At 43.3% G+C, this 21,300-nt stretch overlaps 1 protein-coding gene across 1 annotated transcript; it reads right to left on the reverse strand.

Moving 5' to 3' along the window:
• Positions 1–6,008: 6,008 nt before the first annotated feature.
• On the reverse strand, positions 6,009–14,213 carry dldh (dihydrolipoamide dehydrogenase). Its single transcript, XM_074666428.1, has 12 exons — positions 13,768–14,213; positions 13,296–13,601; positions 12,523–12,583; positions 11,436–11,693; positions 9,922–9,982; positions 9,700–9,830; positions 9,423–9,592; positions 9,108–9,324; positions 8,829–9,002; positions 8,021–8,741; positions 7,637–7,916; positions 6,009–7,540 (listed from the first exon to the last, which is right to left on the reverse strand). Exons 1-12 carry the CDS (start codon positions 13,819–13,821, stop codon positions 7,535–7,537), a joined length of 2,439 nt encoding a protein of 812 aa, XP_074522529.1. The 5' UTR covers positions 13,822–14,213; the 3' UTR covers positions 6,009–7,534.
• Between the last annotated feature and the right edge of the window lie 7,087 nt (positions 14,214–21,300).

Consider the following 21,300-nt stretch of genomic DNA (forward strand, 5'->3'; position numbering starts at 1 on the left):
ACATGGCATGTCAGTCAGCATTTTACATGTACTGTATCTTTAAGGATGAAATAAGGTTTAGGTCTGCCTCTTAATAATCTAAGGACACTGTCTCTTCTCATTAACTATGTTAACAAAGTCAAGTCAACTGGAGGTTCAGGTGAAACTTCTCCCATCCAAAATGTGTCAGTCCAGAATCTCAAAGTTACATTAAAAAGGTAAAGTCTGTGTTGGCTTTGGACAGATAGTATAACAGTGTGCTAGCAGGCTGCTAACTAGCTAACAGACTGTTCCCTTTACTTCAGTTTTCTGTTAACTGAAATGCCAATTTGTGTGATTAGAAATATTTATTTGAGTCTAGTTTTCTTATGTTGTACATCTGAGTACAATTTCTCTGCAGAAGATGGATACATTATATAATCAGAATAAGTGTGGTCTTCATCAGTCTGAATATATTCTACATTTCTACAATTTCATTTGGCAAACACTTTTGTCCAAAGCAACGAGCAAAACGAACAAGAATTTAGACTAAAGAGAAACCTTTGTCATCAAAGTGCTACAAGTGCTGCCATCAAGTGCAATAAGAAGTGCCATTTTCCCATGTAAAATAATGTAGCTATAGCTAACCACGATCAAAATCACAGCAAGAATATTGTTCAGCCTATTTATGATGAAATGTTTTGATTCCAAACCCCTGAATGCTGAAAATTGGACAAAATTAGCCTCTCCATGTGTCTACAAGTAGTTTCTATCAGGTTTCTACCCCTCAACAAGGAAATGCTCTTTTTTGTATTAGACACCAGAGGAATCAAAGCAATAACTGTACAGACGCCAGTCAGAGGACACCAGTCACATACATATGTGAAAATGGGGCACATATAATTGATAAAACAAATATAAAGTTTTGAAACTGTCAAGATAGAAACACAGGCCAAACGTAAAAAAGATTTTCTTCTAAACAACAAAGCTGCTCATGGTTTTATCAAGCCTTTCTTCAAATAACTGAGCAGAATGAGTGTGGGAGAGGACGGGAGAGGATGTGCCACAAAGGTCCATAGCATGACGAAAAGCAGCAAGGCTGTGAACCATGATCTGCACCTTAACCCCCTATAGGACACAAGAGTGCCCCAGCTCCAACAGCCCCCAGAAAAGAGATGTGTGTGTGTGTGTGTGTGTGTGTGTGTGTGTGTGTGTGTGTGTGTGTGTGTGTGTGTGTGTGTGTGTGTGTGTGTGTGTGTGTGTGTGTGTGTGTGCATGACAGGTGACCAGTGTGTCGACAAAAGGAGGGTCACTGGCCAAGTGTGAGCTCTTTTCTTTCCCTCTTGTCACTCCCTTCCCAGCAACCTCTCCTTTTCTCTCTCACACACTCACTCACAAACTAACGGACACACACACACACACACACACACACACACACACACACACACACACACACACACACACACACACTCTCTCTCTCTCTCTCTCTCTCTCTCTCTCTCTCTCTCTAGCTCCAACAGATTGGTGAGAGGAGAGAAGCTTATGAATGGACAGATTAATAAGATTATAGCAGACACACTTAAACAGCCTGTTCTCTGGATTAGTTCTGGTCCTGCCTACTCCCTGTCAGAAGAAAAAGTGTGTGTGGGAGAGAGTGTGTATGGAAAGAGAGAGGAGGAGTCACACAGCAATTTATCATTTTGGACATTGCATTGCTTTTTATATGTGACTAAACTTTTTTTATTGGCATTAAACATCACCTCAGTGAATGTGCCCTAAAACAGGAGGTTATAAATCAAAACAGATTGTTCCCCATGTTCGCATGGCAGCCACAGTGGGCAGCTCTGTGGCACCAGATTAATGACAAAACATTGTGGGAACATAAAACATTTCCATCAGAGTTTCTTATTCCTTTCTGTTTTGTGTGGAGGTTTATGAGCTACTGCTGTCTGTTAAACTGCCTCCCATGTGTTAATGAAGATATCATGGATGTTGTCACACTGCTGGAAGTGGCTGACTTTTCACTGCTCCCTGACAAAGTGAAAATTCAAAACAATATTAACAGTGGATTAATCAATCAAAATGCTAATTTCTTTTGTTCTATAACTCATTGGCCTCCATCTAATCCAAAATACAGTACTAAAGTGGTTTCCAACATTTATCGTACATCATCAGCTCATTCAATGGGGCACGAGACCTCCTGTTCCCAGTCAACCCATGAGTCAATTTATGTCTGGCCTAAGTTAGTGTCTTGAAGTCGGTGTTATGGTCTAAACGGTGACCTTGTCAACTTTTTTCCAAATGGATCTCTCACAAATACTTCAGTTTTTCATCAGACATTTCTCATGAGTATATTTCAGCATTATGTTGAAAAGATTAGCTGCATTCCCAATATTTTTTTTCCGTGTTTCAATAGTTTTTAAAATTGAGATACCTGGTTAAAAGTTGCCAAATCAAGGGGTCTCTCTTAAATTAGACCCACTATGTTAAATGCTACCAAAAGGCATGGTATTTGTTTTCCTACTCCTTGGGGGGGAAAGCCAGACCTATCCTTTCCAGTGGAAGGTGAGAGTAAAAATACAGCAATCAACCATTCAATTTAAAGATGCTATAAGGAGGATCTGTTTTAATTGCACTCCCTCGCCACCTTGTGGCCTGGATTCTTCGCACACTGTAGTAAATTACTTTTAGTGAGGTGTGTGTTTGTTTTGGAATCATATAGAGATTGGATTGAAACAAATTTTCTTTGTTTAAGACAACTTTTTACTGGATACAACGCGTCAAGGTTTTAGGTACAGTTACTCAGCGCTACGGTTTGAAACGTGACATCAGGCAGAGCAGCTGGCTATATATGGCAACATCCGCAGCCCAGTGCTCCAACATATCTAACAAGTAAACACTGTGTTTGTAAGTAGTTTAGTAGCTTTTTATATTTAGTGCACCTGGCGGACCAGTTCTCTAAGACATGTCTGTAATGTTAGTAAATCCTGGTTAGCTATGTCCTGCCAGTCATCTACCAAGCAGAGCTAACGTAACCTCACTCTTCATTTTATTGATAGACCCTCAAGTTTGAATAGACCACTGCAGAATAACTGCTGACTGTGGGTTGGAATAAACATTATCACAAACAGTTTAGCTCCTGTGTTATAGAGTGATACAGCCTGAGCTAAAGGCTAATTAGCCCTTAGCTTGGGCTGTATCACTCTCCTGTTTAGCTTTCTTCTGCTCTTCTGTCCTTTTGCTGTCTGACAGTTACGCTCCTGTGTCCACCATCACTACAAAATTAATCACAGAAGTTGTTTTCAGCAAAGAAAAACATAGATCTCTGTCCCAAACCGTACTGAACCGACCCGGACTGCTTGGTGGAAACGCAGCTATAGAGACCCAGACGTGCCGTATATCAATCCGGTCCTGGCCGACCCGAACTGGAAGCTAAGAAGTAGCAATTTAAAATAACCGATAACCAGCAATATTGGTGCTGACAATCTCATTTTTTAAAGTGTGGATTGCCATCAGGCATATATCTAGAAGGAAGAATTTTTAAAGATCACTTTCAAACTCCTCACAGCCCCTTTAATATCAGCAGAAGTCTTGAAATCTTAGCAACATCTCTGGAGTCTGCAACATCCTCTGGGGCTTTTGCCTACTTTCTATCATAGAAATGTGAACACAAAACCCTGCTTCTCCTCTTCAAGAGGAGACATTATGAATCTGCTAATCTCTACCAAATACTATTAGTAGCCAGTAGGTGGCTGAATGCTAACAGTGTGATCTGATGGCAGCTAATGAATGAGGTATAGTATTTTTATAATGTAAATTCTGTCAATGCTTGTTTTGTTCTTTTGAATCTCAGAAGGTGGTCTCAGTGTAAGCACCCAGCACCTTTTAGCTAAAGTTACATTAGCTAGAAAGTGGCAGAATGCTAAAGTTTGCTTCAAATTAAATGGTTTATCAAATGTGTTGTTAAAACAAACAAAAATCTGCTAATGATTTTTTTGGGAGGGTTGTAACATGTAATAACATGTAATAACCTGTAATTTTGGCTTTTGGACCTTAAACATAACAGCATACTTTTTTTTAAAGGAGATGGCTAACATTACCTGTCACCTTATGGTAAAAAAGCTGTTGCTATTTATGTGTTGTTTCCTCTTTGAGTACAACCTCTGCATTCACTGTTCATGGAACTGATGAATAAGACAACACAATCCGTCTGTATGGGATAAACTGCCCCTGTAAAAATGTGACTGTTCTTGCCTCTCTTTATAAAGTTTGTCATTGAAGAAGTTGGGATTTGTCCCTCAGAAGTTCAAAGAGCGCTGCTCTTTCTTTGCAGCAGGGCAGCATATGGCAGCCAGTAACCAGGTCTTTGTCTGACTATTGACACCAGAGAGATAGAGCGAGGGGAGGATGTGAGTGTGTGCGACTGTTCAGTGCCGGAGGACAGCCTAACAACAACAAAAGACTAGCTTTGAGCCTGTCTCCTGTGATTTTCCAACTCAGCGAAAAGCTATTGTGGCATCGAAAAAAGTTAAGTTAAAAAGCTTAGCATGGTATGTGCTAACAACTGCCTGCAGCTTGTGTAATACAAGCAAATACTTTTTGAGCAGTCACAGTTGCAGTCATTGAAAGGGAACGGTCCCAGTGTCTACAACCGGAGAGCAGGTCACTGCTACAGCGTGTGCGTCCGTCTATAACTGGGACTGAGACTTTACATGAATTTCATCATGATTGGGAGTACCCCCACCCCCCTGTTTTAACACACACACACAAGTTTGTGTGTGTGTGTGTGTGTGTGTGTGTGTGTGTGTGTGTGTGTGTGTGTGTGTGTGTGTGTGTGTGTGTGCACTCCATGTTGACACTTTCTATGCTTTTTGAACTTCCGATCATCTATCAACCAATTTCTCTGTCTCGTGCAAGCATTTAAATGAGACTGCCAACCAGATGAGTTTCTTTGATGACTACTTCTACGCTCCCAGTGGTCGCTTACACACACACACACACACACACACACACACACACACACACACACACACACACACACACACACACACACACACACACACACACACACACACAGTAGTCAGGCAGGGGCAACCAGGACTAAATCCAGACTGGTGGTTTCTCTCCCCAGCTATAAATACCCCTCTGCTTAAAACAAGATCAGACTTACACACAGACACACACACACACACACACACACACACACACACACACACACACACACACACACACACACACACACACACACACACTCCTTAAGGCTCATTGAAAGACATTAAGAATCTCAGTTTACGTAAACACACAGACTGCCATTAACACATGGACATTTTCTTTGTATCTCTCTATTTATTTCTCTCTCATCACACACACACACACACACACACACACACACACACACACACACACACACACACACACATATATTTTTACACACAAATACTCACACACAAAGAGATGGCTCTGGCCTCAGAGGAGGCTAGCTAAGCGGTCTATGATTATGGGGTGTGTCTTTGTCTCATTTAGTGGTTCCACAAGGAGACAGTCTTCTGCTGTGTCAGACAAACACACGCACACACGCATACACACACACACACACAGACTCAAATACCAAAACACCATCAGCTAGCTAACAAATCCCTCCCTCAGCTTGAATTTGTCTGATTTAGCTTTGTGCTAGGAGTGGATTTAAAAAGATCTGTGCCGTATCTTGTCAATGTTCTCTTTTTGTGACAAATCAAAGCTCCTCCTACTCTTCTGCTAGAGAAAAGGTTAGTTTTACACTCTCAAAATGCACATCTATATCATCTATATCTGAGATTAAACCAATGTCACTTTACAGATCTGAACAGAAGCAGATTTAAGTGCATCTAGGCAAACTAAATTGTTTGTCAGATGTATGAAAACAAAACTAGGAAGTGCACACTAGACAGAAGCTGATCATGATTTCATTCCTCTTTTATTTTGGAAAAATATTGCGCTGTTTTCCAGTAATAAAAATGACAGGCTCTGTACATACGACTTTTCTTTTAAATACAACACAGTCACAGGGGTCTCAAGTGCCTAACACATACATGCATACATACATACTTACATTATCTGCCAAATAAAAACAGTCAAACTTAAATTATAACAGGTTTAACAAAAAATCACAACAGGGTTGAACACAAATAATTACATAGTTAAATTAAAAGAATACGTCTTTCTTTACATAACAAATAAAATAAAAACAAATGATCCTAACCAATGACAGACAGGGTGATGGTGTCCTTTAATTGGCCAGTAGTGGAAGACTGGGGGTGATGGGAGTGGGCAGTGCATACACATGGTACCAAACACAGGTATCACCTCTTCTGTACACACATTCAATCACACATTTACTCACACACATTTACTCACACACACACACCTCCATAGTGCAATGAGCTCAAGGCAGTTAAGACCAGTCCTTAAAAGCTTGGCCTTTTTAAAAATACGACAGCATCACCAGAGCTCAGGAGACTTTTGTATTTTTTAGGTGACTGTGTAAAAAATGGTCAAAATTCTATTTTTTTTCTGATTTGTTTCAAAGTCTTTTTTCCCTTTGTTTGTTCTCCCATTCTGACTGTTGTGTTGCCTAAGTTGCCCTGCCCAAAGCGTTGCCCCGTGTATCACAACCATCAGGGGTTGGGGGCCAGTATGGCCCAACTGGATCCATGTTGGATCAATGTGCAGTAACTACTGGAGTCTTCAGTTCTCTGTTATCTGCTGAGAACCAGCTCAGCCAACACTGTCACTGTCAATGCTGCAGAGCATCAGGCCAAGTTCAGCCGTAGTAGAAGTCCACCTGTCTGTGTGTTTGATTAAAAAGCTCCAATTCAGATTTTTTATATTATTTCTAATTGAATTCACAACAGTAACATCTGAAGTACGTTTGATGTTAAAGGACTTCTCTTTAGCAAATACTTGATCTTTTACTCTGCAGCACTGGACAGAACATGAACTGTCCAATATCTATGACAGCTTTTACACTGCATTGTAAAACCACAGCACATAACAGTACTTCAACAGTACTTCAAAAGTTCTCAGTACACCACAGGTACTACACTGTTCATTTAATCAGTACTCTACAGTACTACCATATCATCTGTCATCTTCTAAGTCCATACTCCAGAGTTTATCAGGAAAGAAGAGTTCATCCTCGCATGAGCCGTATATTCCCCACTTAGGCAACAGTTCTCCCACAGCACCATCCAACTGAAGAGCTCCTTCAGCACTGTTACTGTACAAACACTGTACCAGTGCTTACATCATCTTCTGGTCCTTCATTGATGGCGCTGAGTCAGCATCAGACCTTTGGATCCTAAATGTCTGGTGTTCACCCAAAGGACTACTGCAGTACTGAGTCCTACCAAGTGGGTACTAGCTCTGCAATGGCTCAGTAGCATCTTGGCTCGAGTCCTCCGGTAAATCCCAGGGAACAGCAGCAAACAGCAGGAGTAAAACCTCCTGGAGACAAGCTGAGCTCTACTGCTCAAGGCTGGTTTCAGTGGACCACTATTAACCAAAGGAATCTGGTCTGATCTGGTCTGGACTCGTATCATACCTGTAACACATAAAAACATGGTCAGTTTGCTTTCTGAGGATGTGGTGATGTTTCTGCGCATTTGCCATAAAGATGGTTCTGTCTTTTTGTACTCACCTCTGTAGCAATGATACATTCATCTTTTTGGTCTGACATGACGTAGACGGACTGGTATTTGGTGTCTGTGGTACAGTGGTACCGGCTGTCATTGGGACTGTGGTAGTCAACATCACTGGTTGACTGATATTTGACATCACTGGATGACTGGTATTTGATGTCACTGGTTGACTGGTATTTGAGATCACTTGCTGTGTGATTGTTTAAATCACAGGACGACTGGTATTTTGCCTCACTGCAGCTTGGTGACTCCTCAACTTGTTTCTTTTCAGATGCGTCACTGTAAAAGAGAGAACAAACTGTCAGTCACACAAGACATAACAAGGTAGCTAAATATAAGGCACACTCTCACTGACTGACATCTGAGATTTGACTGCAAAGTACCTGTTTTGTCTCTTTCTGTATTCTTCCTCTGAGTCTGAGTCATCCAGCATGTCACATCTAACGTCTGGCTCATCATGGCTCTCTTCTTTGCACAGCGTTAGCTCCTCAGGCCGTAGCTCATGGACCAGGTTGTACTCCACACTGGGGTAGCGAGTCTTGAAGCCCTTCTTCTCTGGCCCGTTGAGTCCACTGATTCCACTCAGGCCACCCAGTGATCCAGCAAGGTCTGAGTGGAAGTCTGCCTTTTTGTTGGTGTTTTTAACTGACGTTGTCATCAGAGAGCCAAGTTCCTTATCGCTGCGTAGACAGTTGTTGGTGGTTGTAAGGTTGTTCATGGTTTCATGGCTGTCGCTGTGAACACTGTCACCGTGATGACTATGCCGGTCCTGTAGTTTGACCCTAATGTAGACCACCAGCACGGAGCAGCCAATCAGAATCACAAGAACAAGGAAGACCCCAGCGCACACAGCTGTCCAGGGGAACCCAGTGCCATCATCATCATCCTCTTCCTGATCATCAGGGGAATATCTCCGGTCTGGTCCATCCACCACAGGCTGACCTTTGGGTACTTCTGGTAAGAGGAACTGACAGTTGTGACCACCATAACCAGGCACACAGGCGCACACATAGCGGCCTCCACGCTCGTGACAGGTGGCTCCGTTGTGGCAGGGGTTGTGATGGCAGCGGGAGACGGGGGTACTGCAATTTTCACCTGTGTATCCTGCAGAAAAAGCACAGATTTAGAGTCTATAACACAAACATAAGCAACTTCACACGGAGGCAAATCAGCTGAGTGCTGCTGTCATACCTGGAGGACAAGTACAGGTGTAGCTGTTAGCTCCTTCCTGGCACGTCCCACCGTTCTGACAAGGAAAGGACAGACAGTACCCAGAGATGCCAAAGCTGTCCTCACAGTTAGGACCTGAAAATCCTTCAGGACACTGACAAAGGTAGGAGTTCACTAGATCCACACATTCTGCACCTGTGGAAATGTAGAAAGACAAGAAGACTTAGTCTCCAGATATTTGATCTGAAGGTTGGAATAATTGCAGTTGTAGGTACATGTAGACAAATGATGATAGTTTACCGTTTAAACAGGGGTTTGAGGAGCAGTGGTCGATTTTCTTTTCACAGTTGAAGCCAGCATATCCCATCGGGCACTGACAAAAGTAGCCACCCTCTGGGTTATCAGCACAGCGTCCCCCATTGAAGCAAGGCCCATCTGCACAGGTATTGGCACTCAACTCGCAGTTGTTACCATAAAAACCAGGTGGGCAGGTGCACTTATAGCCATTATCAATGTCCTGTATTTAAAAACAGTAAACAGTGGTTACACACAGGCCTGTTTCCCATGACTAAGCTTGTTTTCATTGACACATGACTTGAGTTGATGGATACTCACAGTGCAGCTTCCCCCATTACGACAGGGGTTTCCAGAGCACTCGTTGACTTGGATCTCACAGCTGGCTCCTGTGTACCCAGGCAGACAAGAGCACGTGTAGCTGCCCTGGCCAGTGTTCGTGCAGGTGGCTCCATTAAGGCAGGGCTTATGGTGTGTACAGTAGTTCAAATCTGGAGACATCAACAAGAACCAACATTTAGAAACAACACAGTCTAAAAGTGAAACAATAGAGGCTGATTCAGTCCGGAAGAAGTAATTAATCTCTCAATAAACTCACCCTGGTTGCAGAAGAGCCCGCCCCATCCCTCCTGGCAGTTACACTGCCAGGGCTGCTGGCAGGTGCCATGGAGGCAGCCTGGGTAACGGATACAGTCATCACAGTAACGTCCACTGAAGCCCACACGACATCTGTGAACACAACGGTCATTAAACACTGTCCAGAATAAAAATGCAGACAACAGTGACCTGAGCATGACTTTTTATTGTTTTCATGACTTACTTGCACTCTCCTGGTTTATCACAGAAGCCATGTTCTTCATCACAGCCAGGGAGACAGATTGCTGCATGGAGGAAACAAAAAATGACAGGTGAATCATGGGAAATCCAGATTTGGAAACATGGGTTTGCCCTCCATCAGTCTACCATTCACTGAGGCCATTTTCAATTTGCTGTGTGGCTGTCTGCTTGGCGCCCTGACCTTCTTATCTGTTTGCAAGCCTTTCAGCATGTTTGCTGCCCTGGCTGTCTACCTGTCTGTCCACAGACTCTTTTATTGTCCCTTCCTAGCTTCTGTCACACAGGCTGTTAAACTAGAAAGGTGCCTGTTGGCTCTTGCTCAGGGTTAAAGACTTCTTGGATTAAAAATGTCTGCATTAGTGAAGAAAGATAGCATTTAGAAATTAACCAGGGTCATCAGGTCAGTTCTGACATTGACTTGATTCTTGAATGCCACAAAAGTTAGTGGATACGTCACCTTTCAGTTTTACAGCCCAAAGGAAGTCAATAAACAGAAGAACCAGCCAACAAACCCTTTCCTTTACCGTGGTTGCTCCCCAATACAAAAGCATCCCATACAAAGCCTCTTTTCTCCCCTTGACTGAGGGTCAGAAGTCCCTTTTCTCACCCTTGGCCCTTCTCCTCCACTCAGCCCTCTCCCCTCCTACTTCTGATCCTCCTCTCCTCTTCCATCACTCTATCCCCTGTCATCTTCTCCTCCTCTCTTCTTCCTCTCCTTTACATCCACCCTTTTCCCTCCTCCACTCCTCCTGCGTCTCTCTCCTCACTCCCCTTCTCGTCCTCCTCCTCCCCCCAGGGCCAGCTGGTCTGTGTGGAGCTAACCACCAGACAGCTGCTCCATTGTCTCCTCTCACCGAGCAGCTGCCCCCTCCACAACAATACACAACCCTGCTTGGCCAATCACCAACCCCGGCTTCAACAATACAGGACCCCCACTTGGCCAATCGGGGAGGAGGTTTGGGGGCGAGGAGGCCCCAGTGGTCTAATGGAAGGCACGCGGCGTGTGAATTACTGAGGAGCCACGGCGGCTCATTAGAATGGAGGCCTCTGGTGCTATGGGATAACTGACTGACGCCTGTTGCACACGGGCCTCGCATTAGGAGGCGGAAAACAGTGCCCCAAAATATAAAAACAGGCAAACAATCAAATGTAAATTGTGAGTTTTAAAACTTCACGGAAGTCTTTGCTGTGCCTAATAAAGTTAGACCCCTATCAGGAAATTCAATAACATTTTAGAGCAGAAAGAGACCTTATGTCTTGTTATAGCTGTTGAGGTAGTATGGTAGTAGTTTTGGATAAGCTTGCAGGTAAACATCACCACCTGCTGCTAATGACTGCTGTTTCTTTATCTTATCTATCACACATGCAGCTGCAGCTTTATCGAAATATTAACTAGTGCAACACCAAGATAAACTCCTCACAATGGCTTTATGGCCTTCACTTGTTGCAAAACACACCCTGAATGATAGTGTTGGATTTAAAAGCAAACACACTCACGTTCAGTGCAGTACTGTCCCTTCCAACCAGAGTTGCATACGATTTCCCCTCGCTCTCCACAGGTAAAGTGCCCGAAAGCATCATCTCTGGGTCGGCAGAAGACAGAGCAGCCATCGCCGTAGTAGTGTTCATCGCAGAGGAAACGGTAAGAGTAACGCAGCTCAGTTCTTCCTCCAGTCTGCATGTCCTTGAACCAGTCCTCTCCAACAGTGAGGTGACGCTGAGTCGTGATCCTGCTGATCAGACGATCTGGGTTGTCTGCAAGAGTCAAGGAGTGTTATTGTCAGAGTTATGATGGAATAGAGCTAAAACACTTGAGTAAATCATTGATGTTTTGAGACACACTGAGAAGGACTGACCCACTATCATTGCCATAGTCAGATTAATGACTGAATCATGAGTCATGCTCTGTTACATTTTCTTATATTCACTTCTTTGTCCTTTATGCTGAAGATGTCACTTTGCATGTTTCTACTGAATGTGTTTTTAGGGAGTTGAGTGATTTGAAAGAAGACAGTAAGGGGGTAAATCTGTCTGTGTGACAGTAAATGTGTACTCTGCTTAAAGAAACCAAGTGCAGGTTACACCTGGTGACAAACACAGACATCCACATCTCAGTGCTGTGATCAGTTAGTCATCATTAGTTAAGTCAGTGATAAGAGCATCAAGATAACGCAGACATTCTGCTGAGCTGTGGGTGGTCATTTACTTCATTTGACGTTAGATAAACTTCTGGCCGTGCTCAAGCTTTCTCTTGAAGCTTGACACAGTGACTCAATGAGTTATTTGGCACCTTATCTTCTGGGTCTGTGACTAACGTTTTCAACAATACAATGTGACATCTTGATTTATTTGATGACAAATACAACAGCACAGTTAAAAATTTGTCTCATCAGTTGTAAGAAAGTCCTTCATGTGGTTGAGCTTTACAAGACTTTAAAGGAATCTAAAACACAGCACACTTTGTTTTCCTGTTTGGCTCTTCTGACCCAGCTTTCAGTGAAAAAAAACATGCAACCAAGAGGCCACTGGTAGCCTTCTGGCCTGTCTTTGAGTTACACTGCTGCCTTCTCTGGCTGTCACCCACCTGTTGTCAGGTCGTCCAGGGAGTCAGTGTGCAGGGCTTCAATGATCAGTGAAAACGTCCCCTGAGGAGAGAAACAGAGAGTCAACAGCTGCTCGGCCTGCAGCCTCCCTCCCTCTGCACAGCAGCAGAGAGCCATGAGGAGGCCTCCCAATAAACTTCACAGCCTAATTCCCGTGTTGATTAGGGGCCTAATAAGGACTACTACCTGCTCCCTTTTCACACCCCTGCAACTATCACACTCTGACACCGCCGTAAAACCAAACGAGGCGGAATTTCACGCTGCGCTGCCAATGATGTGCCAACTCAGAGGATGTTAAATTTCCCACCGCGGCTGGTCGGAGGAGAGGAGCGTTTGGTGAAAACACTGCCCCCCCCCTCTCTGCACACACGCCCTCCTCCCTCCCCGTTTTATCCCACCAAAGAGCAGTGAAATACTACAATAGGCCCTCTCACACAGTGCTGACAAAGACCCCCACAAGTGTGGAGTTTGGGAGCATCTGTTGCGTTTTGCACTCTTCAAAGCTAATGTGTCCCAATGGAATAAAACTATAATAACTTCACTGTCTGTCCATACTTTCAGTAGTCCTTTGTAACCCTGATCACAATATAGACCAAATCAAAGAAGTAGAACTACTATCACTAAAACTACAACAAATAATACACATGTATTGAGATGGGGAATATCCTGACGCAATCTTTCATAAAGTTTGTAGGCTACTTGAAACCTTGGAAGAAAAAACTTGAAACAGTCTGTATAAAAAAGGCACACATACCGGCCATGTGAAGCCAAAGGGAAAGCGGATCGGATTGGTGAAGCTTTCCGCATTTGTCTCCGGCACCTGGAAGGAGTTGGAGCCGAGCACGGGCGTCACGGCCCCGCCGTAGGTGCAGGGAGGCTCGGGAGAGACGTTAGCCTGGTAGTGCTTCAGACACACCCGAAAGAAAGTCTTACACTCACACTGCTGGTGCTGGCCCTGCGGGAAAGCGGAGCCTCCGGAGCAGCAGTTTGCGTTGCCCGCTACACCTTTCTTATTGAGAAACTCCTGCAGCTTCAACTCAAACACTCCGGAGCACAAAACCTGAAACACACACGCACACCATTAGATCCTGTGGGTCTAAGACAGGTGACTTGGAGATGTCTAAGGAAATATAAAGACAGCTCCCCATAAAACTATATAAACACAACGTTAACAGAGCCTGATATGAATTCCCTTTCATTATGTTCTGCCCCATGATCGGACCTACCTGGCAGGTGAGCAGGGAGAGGCTGACAACTTGGAGCAAACACAGGCGTCCCATTGTGTTGACAGCCCTAAAACACGCAGTGAAAGCTCCACACGTCTGTGTAGCTCGGCTCAAACACTCATGGAGAAAGTTTGGACAGCCTTCCGTTATGTCACAGTGAAGGTGAAGAGTTGACGCGCACGAGGTGAGGTGCAGAGAAACTTGTCCTTTCAGCCTCTCTGCTTTCCCATACGAGGCAAAAGTTGCTGAAAATGAAAAAGTTTTACAGTGTAAATTAATCCGCAGCAGAGGGATCCTCTTGGAGAAGCGTGAATGAAATCCCGGGTGGAAAATCACGACAATTAATTCCAATGAGTCGTCAAAACAGCTCGTGGTGGTCTTGTTTATTTTCCCACTGGATTGATAATGATATTCAGATCCCAACTCTCCGTTTTTACTACCGCTCTTGATTTTACAGCGTGTGCTTCTGATGGGTCTTCAGCTCTGCTCAGGGTTTTATACCGGGCCAGCAGGCGAAGGGTAATAAGATGCAAATGAGCCCCTCTGCTCCTCTTCTTCCCCTCCCTCCTCCACCACCACAAGTCCGCCCCGGGGCTATCACAAAGAAAGAGAAAGGGGGGTGCGCACAACTTTTCCAAACCCGCACCCCCCCTTCCCCCACACCCCCGTGCTCTCTTTCTCTCAAAGGGACAGACCAAATGGCTAGTGAGCTGTTAAATGTGCAACAACCCCTAGCTTCCCCTGATGCCTCCCTCCTCCACAACACAGCACACAGGGCCCATTTACACACCGACAAATTCTTTAACCTCTGCATGAAATCCTACACATAGCATCAAGTGGTTTAGAAAATAGCGGCCAGTCCGCCCGTGGCTTCTCATAACTTTTTTTTTGGCAGGGCTTTGGCTGGTCCGGTCTCTGGCTGCATGTCCAGCCGGCAGCCAGCCGTCCCAAACTGCGCTACAACGACCATCTGCTCCGCCACATTCCTATGGTGTTACCCCTGCCGTGGTGTTCACATTCTCACATCCCTGAACAAGTTGATCTGTAGATTCATCCATTTTTCCCTTTCACATGTCCTATATGATATAAAATCTCTCACCTTCCTGTGCTGTTTTAATGATCATCTAATTTAGTCGGAAATGCAAGCAAAAAATGAACCCTCAACCCTAATGCCAGGTGTAAGCACATGTATGAACACTCCACCTTTACACTAGATTGAATGCTTCAGGTGATCAATTCTTAAATCTCTTTGTTTGTAATCAATTTTCTAAATCTCATCTGAAACACTTAAAATGCGCAGAGCCCAACCTTACGAGCTTGCAGGTAAAACACTCGTGTCAGAAAACCAATCAATGAGACGCACCGAATCACGCACACCTTGACTCTCCAACAGTTTTTCTTTTCTTTTGCGCACGCCACTCGATTTCCCTTACTGTCTCTTTGGTAGAGGCAGTAAAAAAAGACTTGGTGGTGTGTCACTCGCGTGGCTGTCATTAAGGGACTTTGTGAGGGGAAGGAGGGGGAGGAGGACGAGGAGGGGGGAGGCATGGAGGGAGTAAAGTTTTTTTCTTTGTGCTTTCAGCTGTATGGTAATTGGGGCAGCAGCACCTGCTCTCCCACAATAATGCAACACCAGAGAGCGAACGAGCTAGATAGGGAGAGATAGGATGCTGTTTTTATAAACAGAAACCTACAATGTGTTTGATTATTAAATATGCTTCCTACAGACAGAGGAGATCAATCACATCCAAGAGTTGACATAACAGATTTCTTTCCAAGTAAACTCTTTTTGGGACAGTTTTAGGAAAAACTCTGACTCCACACATGGACACACTGTCTCATTTGCATATCTGTGTTTATCCTCAGAAAAATGTGGGGAAGAATTCCCACTTGTTGGCAGGGTGTGGTTATGAGCTCATCTCTGGCTGAGAAGAATAGGTACATTATTATTATAGATGTTAAACCCCTCAGCTATTGTCAAACTACTGCAGATGCAAATCTCACGATGAGCTCTGTTTGTTTATGTTACATCCAGATGTTTGCCAGCTACTTATCCATGTCCTAATAAGTTGGTTGTCACACTTGTCAATTATCATATGATTCACATCATACATAGAAAAAAAAAACAGAAAAAAAATAAAAATAAAAACAGAAAAACAAAACAAAAAAGGGATCAAAACAAAATTAACAAACTAAAACAGACAAACCTTCAGTATCATTTGCTGTGTATTTGCAAATGTTTTTGCCCATTGGGATAAAATGCAGCCTTTTTAACACTTACAGTGATGTTTTGTGAGATGTGTTTCTAAAATCCAAACAGAACAGTTCCTCAACATTTGAAAAGTTGAGAAACTGTATCTTAATAATAATCAATATCTTTTTTTGTGACTATAATGTGCAGAGTGGAGTAGTTTACATCCATATCAAAGTCCCAGTCGATGTGTTTATTTGATAGTGAGACAGAATGCCAAATCGTTCACTCCAATTTTACAATGAAAGCTTATGTTCAGATTGTGGAGTTTTATATTTGGTATCATTAGGGTTCATATTTCTCTGCAGCACTATCCTGGTCTCTGTTTCTAATAAGTGTAGTGATTATGGATGTCTTAATTTTGTGTTTTTAAAAGTAATAAAAATGTGTCTCCAATTTTGGAATCCTGAATCAGCATCAATTAGTTTAAGAAACAGAAAGATAACAAACTAAATCTACAGTCTGATACAGAGCCTCATTTACGCATGTGTGGTATGTTCCCAGTCATATAGTCATGCACAAGTAGTGACCTCATAACAACAATAATGGGCCACCAGGCCATGTTTGGACTGGTAACTTTATCAAGTTTGCTTCTTCACACAAAGCTAACGTTTTTAGGTGTGTTCTTGTCACAGTTCTGTGAGTGCAAGTACAAACAAACAAGTTAAGAGGAGCCTTGTCTCTTAGAGTGTAGAGTTCACAGATGTTTTTGAGTTTTGAAGCCTCTCCTTGGCCTTTTTACAAAACTGAAAATGCTGACTCAACCTAACTTCGGGTGGCCAAGCTAGAGATAAAGAGGAGAAGCCACTAATGGACAAAATAAGAGATTAACGTTTCAGAGTTTTTTATTTTTGTACCAGACTGTAAACAAGTATGTTTTTGCTATAAAGGTCTGTTTCTTTGATTTGATTTATGAAGCCTCTAGTGGACACTTACGGGACTGCAGTTTTCAGCACTTTAGTATTAGCTTCATTTCTTTCTGAAGGAGGTTGCTGTCTGCTTAAGAAACAGCGAACTACTCATCTAACATACATACCATTGGATTCCTGTAGTTTTTGTTTCCCCATGTAAACAAGGTGCAATAACTATAATTCTCTAATAGCCATGTTGCCTTTTTTACCATGTGGGTTTAACACATCCATCAATGTGTTTCAGGATATAGGCTGTATAAATTAAAGTTGTCTTTTAATCATTATACTTACATTTTTTAATGATTAATTAGCCTGTCTAAATGGAGGAACACATCTCAAATTAAGTGGTATATTTAAGAACCCAGTGGCTAATGCTAGCATCCAGCCACATTCTAGCCAACATTCAGTCATCGAGGGGTATGCTCAACACATGGTGAAGTGTGACCCTTCCAAACTCTATCAGCATCTCATCTTGTAAGGGACAAAATGTGAACTTCATCTGTTGCCTGGGAAGCTGAGGGGTTGTGGATATATTGACCAAAAGACTGTATTTTGGATATTTAAGGTTCCTCGTTACTGCAGTTTCCCCCAAAACTTGTATTAGTTCATGCCAGTTGTTAAAGGATAAAAGGTGGGTCAAGATGCTATTAATCACGTGTTAAAACAGACTTAATACTTCTCTCTGCAAAAGTCAGTGCCTTCGTTTTATAAGTGATGTGTGACATTTATGAGGACATTTGCAGATAAACTTTTGAACAGGTAAACCCACTAAAGAGTACTCACTCCCACATTAAGAACAGACCTGGCCATGGGATGAGATGAGAATGCGAGGGTCTTCATAAACAACTCCAACTGAAGCTATTTCATTGATATTTTCGTCTGGTCCTGTCTGCTGTTTCTTTCCGCAGCTTTCCTACCCACACTTTCACCTCTATGCATGGCTGCCCGAGGAGCTGCTGTGATCCTATCATTGCATAATTTTGTTGACCCTGCTGAGTTGTAACCCCCTCTGGGTCAGTGTGCAGATAAATGCGAAGCCTGTGTCTTATACTATGTCTAATGTGGCTGTGTGTCCATGATGTGCTCTTTACACCCCTCCTGGCTGATTGAAGGGCCTTTAACCTTAAGCTCTAAAACTATTATCCTTGCCCTGCCACAGTCCTTCCAGATACCCGTATAGCCTGTGTGTGTTTAGCTATAGGACGCTGCTCATTTCATTTAACTAGTTGATTTCAGCCCCCTCCTCAAATAGGTACAATGCCCCTATGTGGCGTGGCGTAAAATCCTTCTCTTGAGGCCTTTTATTTACACTCATCCCGACTTTCAGAGGTCCTCGGTGCGCTTTCCCTCCCTCCCTGTATTAGGCCAATATACCATCAGTCATTCATCACCATGACGTGGCACACATTTGCCGATTACTCCAGCAAAGCGTGACTGAAAAGCATGGTGGGATAGAAAGTCACCCCTCCTTTCCCCTCTCTTCCCGTTCATTTTCCTCTAAAAACATAATTTATGCTAGGAGATTCTCTAATTGTGTCTTCAGGAAACAGCAGAAAGTACAAACTCCTCCCACCTGATCCCCCTTCGTATGTGTGTGTGTGTATGTGCGCGCGTGCGCGTGTGTGGGGTTAGAAAATTGTTTAACTGGAGGTCGATTGTTTAACTGAAGTGCTTTCCTATTGTCAGTGTGTGTACGTGTTTCTTCGTGTGCGCGTGTGTTTTCCCCGCGCGTGTGTGTGTGTGTGTGTGTGTGTGTGTGTGTGTGTGTGTGTGTGTGTGTGTGATACCAGGAGCTCTGTGACACGCAGGGGAACAACAAAGAAAGAGGTCTCGCGCCCCGCCGCCCATTCATCCCTTTCTCTCGCGGAGTAATTCCCATTGATTCTTATTGAACGGCGAGTCGCGAGCCCCTCGGGGAAGAAACCGTGTGATTTGTGAAGGGTCGCGAGGACAAGACACGCCCCTTCGCGAGCCCTGGCCATCTGCTCACCAAACACCACAACACCAACCAACTACCAAATGGCTTCCCTATTATCTGTTTTTAAGTCTTACTCTGTTTCTGCGTTTTAGTTTTCCCTTCACCAAACTTCATGTTTATACTTCACTTCTATTTCCCCCATCTTCTTTTTCTCTTCCTTTCTCTCCATACACTCATTTCCAGGCCAGATGCCTTTGTAGGTGAAGCCACTGGTTGCATGATGGGCCAAAGCACAGTGGAGGCATGCAAGGGGTTGTAGCTGGCCATATGGCTTCTCTCTCTGTGTGTGTGTGTGTGTGTGTGTGTGTGTGTGTGTGTGTGTGTGTGTGTGTGTGTGTGTGTGTGAGTGTGAGTGTGAGTGAGTGTGAGTGTGTGTGCGTGCCAAGAGATGGATGGATGGATGGATGGATGGCCATCGTGGGAACCTCCACAATATTGCCATCACACCGACACCCACACACACATGAACACAGGCACACACATAACACACTGCTGCACACAGCATGCTGCATTTGGTGTGGTCAGTTATAGGAATCAGAGTTCTCAGGGACTCTTAGTTTGAGGCACAACAAATGACACCCCCTTTGTGCCATGTTTCCACATGCATGAGACAAAATCAGACTGTAATTAGCTGGGTGCTGCCTGGGATATTTAATTTGTAACCCGGTTGAAAGAGTGCAAGAAAGGCCGAAGAGACACTCATATTCACAAACTCCAGTGTTGCAAGTTGGATCATTGGTCATTGGTCAGATTCACTACACTCTTGTACCATTTGTTCAATTTTATCATTTTAAAAATGTAAACAAATGATACAAAGATAGAGGGCTGGGCATGTGGGTGGACTAATAGCAGCAACATCAGCGCCCCCTCTCCATGAGAGACATAAACCTGAGGCTGTCTACCTTCTGTCTCAATCTGGGATGTACAGTACAAACAAACCCCATCTAGCTTTGAAGGAAATAAGTCTATTACATTTTCAACAACCATGTCAAAGTAAACTGCGATAAGTGAAATATTTTTTATTTATTTATTTATTTATTTATTTCATTCCTTTATAAATACAAATTGATACAAAGAAAAAATAAAAGATCCCCAAAACTGAATGAAAAGGAACAGAAGAAGAAAACTCTTATTGTATCTGCCCCTTCTTTCACAGGATACAAATCAACAATCATGTAACAATAATATTAATAGAAATTACAACACAGAACAGCTGCAGGCAAACATGCCTTTTAACATTTCATTTTTTTCAAAAATTAAAAACAGCCAACAAGAGGAATAATAATGCTAATAATAATATATCTTCATATATCTATTTTTCCCTCAAAATCTTTGTTTTTATTAAGTACAGCTGTAGTTATTATTCCACAGATGTATTAACGTTTTCTAACGTTAGAGAGTTACAGTATCTTTTATAAAAGTGTTTTTTTTTTTTTATAAGCTATATGATGTGACACTGTTTTCACAGTTTAAGCCTTGACATTTTTTTAGTATGTAATCTTTAATAGACTTTAAACAAACACACACCTTCATTATGCACAAACCTGCTCCCTGAGATCCCAGGCCTGTGGCTCCCCAGGGGTCCTTGGCCTTTGGTTTGAGAACCAGTGGCCTCCAGCAGCAGCAGGATTAGCCAGACCAGCTGCCCACAGAGACCCTGGGCCCTGGACGCTGACACTAGGCCTGACCCCAGGGTGGCTACTACCAGGCACACTGAGGGATTTGGTCAGCATTTGGTGTGCAGAAATGTTTGTGTCTCTCCATGTGTGCATGATGCATGTGTGTGTGTGTGTGTGTGTGGATGTATTGTCCGTTCAGTTGGACAACTGTTGAGCCTGTACAGATTTGTGCAGTGGTGTTCTTTGTGTGTGTGTGTGTGTGTGTGTGTGTGTGTGTGTGTGTGTGTGTGTGTGTGTGTGTGTGTGTGTGTGTGTGTGTGTGTGTGTGTACTTGTATGGTCAATTCTTTCCGGGGGTTAACTGCTGATCCAGTACAAATGGGAGGTGTTGGGGGGCAGGGCTGAGGGCAGTCGTGTGCTCCTGGAACATCTGCCTCTGTTTCTCTTGAGTCAAGCTTTGGTCAGAAGCAGAGAAGAGGAGGGGGATGCTACAGGGGGAGGGACTCAAAGGGGGGGGGATTGAAGAGGTGAAGGAAGAGTCTGTGTAGGAGGAGAAGGAAGTTGAAAAGAGACAGCATGAATAGACAACAAACCCAAACACAGTGATTGCTGAATATGTGATGAAGGATTATAAAAACCCCTTTCACTTTTTATCTCTTGTGGTCATAGTAAATGGATATAGGTGTAGATGGTATATACATAGAAAATGATACAGTTGGTTTATGCTTCGTATCTATATTTTTCATGGTTGACACAAAACGGTCTAAAAGGAACC

The sequence above is a fragment of the Halichoeres trimaculatus genome, unplaced genomic scaffold (genome assembly GCF_033239565.1).
Source record: "Halichoeres trimaculatus isolate MK-OKI-2021-1 unplaced genomic scaffold, fHalTri1.1 fHalTri1_scaffold_3, whole genome shotgun sequence".
NCBI lineage: Eukaryota > Metazoa > Chordata > Actinopteri > Labriformes > Labridae > Halichoeres > Halichoeres trimaculatus.